At 32.1% G+C, this 9091-nt stretch overlaps 1 protein-coding gene across 3 annotated transcripts in view; it reads left to right on the top strand.

Annotated features, from left to right (window-relative positions):
• Positions 1–8411: 8411 nt before the first annotated feature.
• The window catches only part of LOC106342213 (nucleolin 2-like), a 2466-nt gene continuing 1786 nt past the window's right edge, over positions 8412–9091 (top strand). For all 3 annotated transcript variants that reach the window (XM_013781086.1, XM_013781085.1, XM_013781084.1), the window contains exons 1-2: positions 8412–8504; positions 8573–8612. In XM_013781086.1, coding sequence (XP_013636540.1) covers positions 8503–8504; positions 8573–8612 — 42 coding nt within the window. In that variant the 5' untranslated portion in view covers positions 8412–8502. The remainder of the gene's footprint in view (positions 8505–8572; positions 8613–9091) is intronic.

The following is a 9091-nucleotide window of genomic DNA, read 5'->3' as shown; positions in this document are numbered from 1 at the left end:
ATGCGTTATATCATAGACATTGAGATGAACCTGTGTAACGGCATCTCCCCTCTTCTCTTCACTCCCTCAATTGAGCCTGAGCTCAAAGTAGGCAACCACATTTTTACTCACAATTGTAACTTGTAGTATCTCAATTAACAGTCACAGTCGATTCAGCCCTTTCTTCCTATGACTCTCCAAGATAAAAAAAAAAACAATTTTGAAATTTCATCAAATTAGATAGAATATGTATTATCTCATTCGAGACAGAATCAAACTCGAATCTCGAAGTTCCTTACTCTAAGAACACTACATATCAGTGGGTCTGCTTCAGTTCTAAAGTCAGAAGTTGACAGCAGGAATCCAAAACTTTTTAACATATTTTTAGGTCTTTAAAGGAATACAAATACCTTAACGCAAAAACACACTTACCCTTCCACCGAGAATCCACGAGCTCAGAACTTACAACACGTAGGAAGTTGTCGAGTTTGTAAACTGATCCTCACATCATTTTAGGCAATTATTTTTGAATACGTCCTGGCGAAATGAATCCTTGAATAACAGTTCCTGCGAAGAATAACATAAGCAAAACCAAAATAAGTAAGTGAGGAACGGTTTGAAGTAAATAAGTGGGAACTAAATAACTACGTTTTGGAGATTTCATGTACCTGTTCGTCGATGAGCTAAATAAGTGGGAACTAACAATGTTTTATATGCAAATGAAAAAGTGATAAGCGATGAAGTAGATAGAGATAAAGCAAGAAAACAAACACCTCAGTGGTGTCCAAAGTTCTAAATACGTTTATTTTCATCCATTTTTTTTAAAACAAAGCAAACAGATCATTGGTGGTAGTAATCTTAAACTCGTTTATATTCATCAAATCTCTAAACAGATAGATTACGAAGATTTTATGTAAGTGGGAACTAACAATATTTTTTATTAAATAAGTGAGAACTAAAAACCAAATTTTTTTAGAAGATTGAAGATTGGAACTAAGTTAAATAAGTTGGAACTAAAGGTAAAAAAATTGAAGATTTCATATAACCTTTTCGTCGATGAGGAGCATCTTCAGGCCAATAAGCGTCGGGGTTCCAAGCCTCCCAGAAGTGGATCAGACGGAAGCGCAGCTGAGTTTCGTGGGTACCTAGAGAGAAATCTCTGAAGAACATGACTTCTTCATCAGAAGCGGATGAGACAGGGGACTTTCCATTTGGTTTCGTCGCCATGGATTGAGATTAGAGCGGTTCTAGGGTTTAGGTTTGTACAAAGAAAGAAGTTGAGTATATAAAGAAGCAGGAGAAGAGGGAGCTGAAACGAAATCATAATGAAGAAATTGATTGATCGAAGTTAAGTGGAGTATTGATTGTGTAGAAGACGAAGAAAAGAGGGAGCTGATACGAAAGCAGTCGCTATGGTTTCAAGCGGAGAAGACGAAGTGGTAGGAGGTAGATCCTCGTGACTTCCGTCGTCGGGCTCCTTTCATTTTTTTAGATTTCAGCATATGAAAAATAAAGCCCAGACGTAATGCAAATGAAGCCCAGACGTAGACTCACTCTAAATAATAGATAAACTTGAAGCTTAGACGTAAGCCCAGGAGCCCGTCTGACGTGTCGAAATGAAATGTTGTGATTGGAAGAATATTTTTAATGACGTGGATAGCTTAATATCAAAGGATATCTGGTTTTTGGTATTGTGATTTTAAACATTATCTAGAAGAGAATGTCCTAGGCAATGTAGAAGATCTTAAACCCAATAATCAAAGATTATTCGTGGAAAATAAATTCTTTTTTTTCGTGGAAAATACTTTAGATTATTAATCTACTCTGTTAATTTCAACTCCTCGTGGAAAATACTTTAGACTAATCTACTCTGTCAATCTCAACTCCTACCATATATTTTTTGAAGTGATTTTTTATAAATACCAAACAGAAGTAAGACCTTTAATTTATTTTTAAATCATTCATTGTTATGCATTGATTAACATTTTCCACACGGTAGAATCTAGTCTTTTCATATAAATGACTAGTATTAGATTACGGTTCGACCTTGTGGTTTGATAAAAGTAATCGAGAAAATAACAAAAACAAAGAAACTGCATTACAAGATAGGGGATGCTAGGTCCTACCCATAGTTATGCCAAAATCTATGACGACATAACCACCTTGAGCATGACTGTGGTCTGTAGTTGAATTTGGTGGCAAAATCAAAACCCAAGCGCCAAGGGCATCCGCCTCTATATCCAACTTGAGCCCAGTCTGTATATGGTCGCAAATTCAACTAATGCGTGATAACAATTCAATGCACACGGAAATATGTCATTTCTTTTGGTGTTTCACAGTTTCAGCATCATATATGACACTTGACACATAATAGAATGGGAAATATACCTCACTTAAATCTTTAATTATATACAAGTTTCACTGGTTGATAATAGGCACATTCAGAGAATCAACAATGGGAGCTGAGCTAGAAAGTTTGAACAAACTATTTCAAGCAAATTGGTCCGAATGTCATCCTCGTGGCAACATCCACAACGATCAATCAGAATAAAAGAAAAGAGAGTAAAGCATACTTGTAGCTAAACCTAAAGCTAATTAATCTATCATATGCATCATAATCTTACTTGTCGAATTTGGACAAAGGCACATACGATGATGATATGTAAGTGTATGCTATCAATTTCTACTATATTTTTTTTAGTTTGGCATGAAATTTACCATTTTATTGGTAGTAAGAATGTCTTTAAAGAGACTGTTAAAGTTGTTGATGTTTTCGTTAGAAAAAAAAACTGGCAGACGAAGCGATTTAGGCTCCGAATGGTAACTGCGGGTTGAACGGTGCGGGGCAAGCGGTTCAATTGCAGTGCGATTCTTACAGTTATAAAAACGTATAGATATATGGTATATGTAAATATTTTTGTTATTGTTAATTGCGGTGCAGTGCAAGACGGTTTGTAATATTCAAATCCTTAGGGTAGATATATTATGTTTGAGTCTCTTCGAGATACAAAATAGGTGGGCCAACTTCCAGTAATAATCCTTTCTTTTGTGCATTAGAAGTTTTTCTCCAGCAACATTGGCTTTTTTTTTGAATTTAGAGCATCTCTAACAAGCTTTTATCCTTTTATTTTTTGAAGATTTTTGCATTCTAACAGTCCTTCATTCCCTCAAATTTTAAGTGGGTGAATAATGAGCTCTCATAAAATCTTATTTATTTTTTTGATTTAGTCCTTACAATTATATATGTTCGACAATATCATGTAAAATGCTTTAGTCCCTACAATATTTACTTTTTGCTTTACATCTTGCGCGGCTTTTTAACAAGTAAAATGCTTTTTCCATGTTTTATCGGTAACTAACTTTTTATTTTTCCAATTGGTAGTTGCGGCCGGATAGTGCTTTTCGTGAGAGGGGTTGACCATGATTTACCGGAGGACGTTATCAAGCAACAACTGGAACGAATGCTCAAATTGTGTAGAGAAATCGAGAGGATATTTTTCCTATAAACTGTGACACTGGTCGCTGTTTAAGGTTCCAAGTCATCTAGTTCTCAGTTCGTTGTAAAATGTATTGTTTAATATTAAATGCTAACTTAAGATTTTTTTAATACAATTTCAGATACATTTATATGGATCAGAAAGGTAAAGAAGCGGAGGAGATGAATTCAACCTTTATTGGAGATTGTAAAATCGAGGTTTGGAACTGCACTTTTGATGTGAGATTCAAGAATTCTGGCAGCATCTCCAACCCCGCTCCATGAAGTAAAAGTAAATATGAAGTAAGGAATGTTCCAATCCAATTTCATATCTCACTTCATAATGGAGTTTACTCCATAAATGAAGTAATTTATTTTTTATTTGTTCATCACTTCATTATGGAGTGAGAAATGAAGTAGGATTGGAGCATTTTTATTTTATATTCACTTTTACTCTATTTTAGAGGAAAAAATGGAGTTTTACATTAGAGATACTCTAAGAATCTAATTAGGTACTCATTCTGTTCCTAAATATAAGATGTTCTAAGTAAAATCCGCTTATTAAGAAAATTACTTTTTATCTAAAAAGTATTATTAAAATTATAAATTAAAACTATTCAACAAATTACAAAATAGAACTATTAAATTTGATTGGTTACACATATTTTGATAAAATTAAAGCTATCCAGAAATATGAAAACATCTTACATATTGGAACATAAAATTTCTTCTTAACATCTTACATTTCAGAACGGATGGAGTATATGAATTTGTGATTGTTTCTCTTGTTAACAAAGTAAATATCATGTTTAATATTGCATGTAAGACACGTTTATATAGATCACTTCCATGGTAGCATATTAAACAGTAAACATCATATTTTGTTTATACAAGTAATGGTGGTATTATTATTATTATCCTAAGTTTTTAATAGAATTTGTAACTTCTTATAAGGGTTCTTACATGAGGTAACCATATCATAGAGTTTTTAATATAGATTGTGTATACCTTTTTATTTGTGAGAGTTTCTTTAAAAAAAAATGTTTTGTTGATGTTTTGTTAGTGAACAAAAAATAACCTAGTAGGTGAAGCAATTAAGAGTAGATATATTATTTTTGAGTCTTTTCAAGATACAAAAGAGGTGGATCAACTTCCTTTATTATCATTTCTTTTGTGATCTAGCAATTATTTCTGTACAAGTTTGGCTTATTGTTTTGGTACTTAGGCTTTAAAGCAAAAAAGGAGAATCATAACTAGTGTAGTAAGATTTTAATAATATTTCTTAATCCATTAACGTGGATTAAATTTGACTAATAATATTTGTGAAATCAACATCATTTTCAGTATTTTTATGCACAAATTATGTATTAATCAACACTGAACATAAAAATAGTACTACTTCAATGATTTAATGTAGGTATGGAACCGGACCGAACCGAAGTTTTGTCAATTCGGTTTTACGTCGGTTAGTAATGTAAAACCGATCGGCATCCCTAAAAAGCTTTCGAAGAAGATTCATTCGTTTACACAACTTCACTTCGAATCCTACCTTAACGTCAATGAAGGTTTTTATGACGGCGAGAAAAAGAAGACTGAAACTTCCAAAACTTACTACTTTATTAGGGTTATTATGGTAGGAGAAGGATACTCATTTAAATTTTAATAAATGGGCCTAACTGAATTTTCATAATTTGCTGGATTTGTGATGAATTTATAGTTTCATGATAAATGGCGTAATTGAGTTTATAATATATGGCAGACCCACCGACAACAAAGTTTGCCCTAATAAGAAAATTCTTCTTCTACACTATCTCAATAAAAACACGTTATTTTATCAACACAGTTACCTCATCTCCATCCAAAGCTTCACCTAGTAAATCCAGCAAAAATAATTACCATGTTCTTCCTCTGATAGTTGACGATTCATCTCTGTTACCGTAGTCTCGGCCCTTTTCTCTTCAAGATCGCTCGCAATTCAATAGCTCCAGGTACGAACCGGACCGATCTAATCCATTACCAAACCGGAATTTATCTGGATTTGCAACAAAAACCGAATATTTCGGTTCAGTTCGGCAACAAATTGTAAAACCTGAACTAACCGAGGCCGAACCGACCCGAACCGTACTTAATTTCGGTTTAATCCGAATAAAATTCCTCAATCCGAATAATTCGGTAAAAGTTCCTCCTAATAATATCATGATGCTGAAATTTCACTAAGAAACCTAATAAATTGATCTATTATATTCATAAAATAGTTATTCTATTTCATTTAACAAGTTAATAGAAAATACCATTGGTTCAGATTACACCAATTTTTTTTATATCTAGTATCCACTTAGCTGATTAAAATAACAATAAATTTCTTAGGCTTTAAAACTTTTTAATTTGATGTAGGTTCTAAGTTTTACATATATATAAAAAAATAATTGGGAGAAAAAAGATAATTTAAAAGGAAACATGAATCATCTATAGTAAATAACAACTATTAGAAAAGTAAATTAGACTTTTTGTCGACGAGAAAATAAGACTTTTGTTTTGTTTTCAAGTTTATTTGTTTTATTTATATGACTAACATATAATAACTGTATAAAACAGAAACTAAAATTGTCATTAAATGGATCAAAATGAATCAGATTCTGTCATTTATTGTAAGAAAAAAATAAGTGAAATCCAAGCACCAAACCTGCATCCTTAAAGTATAAGGTCCATCAAACGCTTTTTATGTCATCTTAATGCTATTTTAAAAACATATATTATGCTATATTTGCTGGACTGTTTATGCTTCAATTAGATTACTAGATTTTGACCCGCGCTTTCAAAGCGCGGGTTTATTTTTGTTTTTTTTTTCAATTGACAAATATTTAGTAAATGTCACATTTTCATATATTTGTATTTTATTTTATAAAAGACTTAAAAATTTTATCTTTATTTATCGTATTTCATTTTAAATGACTATTTATGTTAAAAAAATTAAACTTTATTTTTTTAATGAATTAAGTTGGTATAACTCTGATAAATTAATTTTATTATGGGGTTAATATTTTAATTAAAAAATTATATACTTTTAATAAAGATTTATACTTTTCAATAAAAAAATTCAATTATTTTTATGAATGCTTAAATTATATTAAGAAAAGAAAAAAATAATAATTAAGAATAGTTGAAAAAAAATTATTTGAACTTGGACTCAATGGTCCAAAGGAAAAAAAAGGTGAGAATTGAATCTGATTTTTTAATAGGTCCAAATGGCCCAAGAGAGATTTGATTTGGGCTGGATCCAAAAATAATGACCCAATATAGATTTGTTATTAATATTACTTAATTGCCCTTAATGAAACATGCAATGTTAGTGAAGGAAACATGCCCCTAAGGTAATTATGACAATAGGATCCTGCTTTAATAGTATAGATGATCTTTATTTAATAAACATATGCTGTATAGTTAGGTAATGTATAGTACTTTTGTGATGATTGTTTATGTTTTAATATGATGTTGATGATGATGATACTATTTACTGTTTTTTTTATAGATAATTCTTAGGTTATAGCTCTCATAAGAGGCCAATATGCAGTGGCCAAATTAAAGGGATCTCGTAGACCACCTCTAGATGCTAATATCCTCACGGAGGAGATCCATCCTCGATATCAATCAGAAACTCACGTTGTAGATCGTCTAGAATATCTAAGTCATTTAATGGCTGGAAAATATGTGAAGCAAATGATCGTTCACTACATGTCACGAGGATTTGATCAAGCTGATCAAGAAGAGTTTGAGATGCTAATTGAAAACTATTAGCCAAAGGACATGTTGTAGTAGGGTTTGATGTATTTCTAAACTACAACAAAGAATTCTCGGGACAAGTAAATACACAAAACTGATATTATTCTCTTATACGTAGCTCTGATTAATGTTATATAATTTGTCTTAATATATTGTTTAAAAACAATACAAATGAATTTCAGGGAATATTCAGTCCAACAGAGACAAAGTGTCAGATGCGTGCTTATCAGAAATTTCCGAAGCATTGTGTGGTTTTGATGGAAAATGTGTACAAGTTCATGGCTCAGTGATCCAATAATTTTGGGAGGGACATGAAAGCTGTGAGGAAGATTTTGGAGACGAGGGTTTCGTTCAATTGGCTTGGCACAAATGTCTAATCAGATAAGTTTCGTGGAGACGAAGGTAAAAACTTTTCTCTAGTTGTTTCCATTTAAATAACAAGGCTTTTTAGTAGTTAATTAATGTATATTTTGTGTTTTAGGTATGATCAATAAAATCTCATCAATGGCATCATTCTCTCATTATCTATCGTTTCTGTATATTGACTTTCTTAATGTATATGTCACTTTTTTATGTTGACTTTCTTAACATATATATCATTTCTGTGTGTTGACGTTTTTAACGTATCTGTCACTTTAGTTAATATTAATTGACTGTTAAGCAAACTAATATTCTGTTATTATGTAGCCTCAGAACTCTTAATACACAACAAATCTCACCACATCAACTTCAAAATTTGAACAAGAATTACACAAACGTCGATTTCTCCTACTCGGATATTAGTCTATTTTATAATCACTAAACAAGTATGGTCTAACTAAAAGCAATCAATGCAATCCAATATTCCAAAAATAACGAAATCAATAAAATTGTTTATGAGCAAAGTCACATATATATTTAAAAGAACATTTTATTTAATTTATACATTCAAATTATAAAACGATTTAAAACTTATTCAATTAAAAATAAAATATTAATCATTTATTTGAAGATAGTTTACGTGTTTATAAATGTTTATAGCCATGAATATGGGAAATCCAGTGTTAAATTGAACATTAAAACTTTCATGTCCAACTTCACATCACAAACAAAAGCCCACAAAAGCCCAGTTACACACCGCCCAATATTAAGGGAAACGGTCTTCTAGGGATTCTTTCTTCTCGAGCTCCCTATTGAAACAAACCAAAACCGTGCTCGGTCTTTCTCTTCTCTTTTAAATTAATCCATGGACGAGAGCAAGCTCAAGAGATGCTCCACTTCATCCACCCATGTAATTTTCTTCTTCTTCTTCTTTAATCACTTTTGTCTCAATTAATTGTTTTTGTTTTGTTTTTTTAGGCTGAAGCAGTTGATGAGGCCACGGATCCTTTGCAAAACGGTAAGAAAATAATTGAGTTTCTCGTTCTTTGCTATGCCATAGTTCTTGTTGTGTGTAATGATACTTATATTTTTGACGCATATATTACCTATGCTCATGTTTATTTCTTTCTTTTTTTTGTAAAAGATTTAAATGAAATAATGCTTTCGTTGAGAACTCATGTTTATTTTTACGTGGTTATAGAAGAAAATTAGGTTCTCCTGAACTACATTCTTGTAACGGCCCGGTTCCTAGCCCAAAAATTTCTTAAGGAGAGCCCGGTAAGACTGCAGCCCATTAGGGTAAATGACCTAAGGTTCCCTCCTTTTTCTATAAATGAAGTTGCCTCTTCTCATTTTTCTCTCATTCTGAAACTGGAGCGAAGCTCTGCAGAGATTTAGAGAGACTAGGAAACCCTAGCCGTCAAGCTTCTCTTTTCCTTTTCTCTCTTCTTCTCTCACGCCTCTCTCTCTCTCTCTCTCTCTCTCTCTCTCTCTCTC

Source organism: Brassica oleracea, chromosome C4 (genome assembly GCF_000695525.1).
Source record: "Brassica oleracea var. oleracea cultivar TO1000 chromosome C4, BOL, whole genome shotgun sequence".
In the NCBI taxonomy this organism is placed as follows: Eukaryota; Viridiplantae; Streptophyta; class Magnoliopsida; order Brassicales; family Brassicaceae; genus Brassica; species Brassica oleracea.
This window is presented reverse-complemented; position numbering and strand designations above follow the sequence as displayed.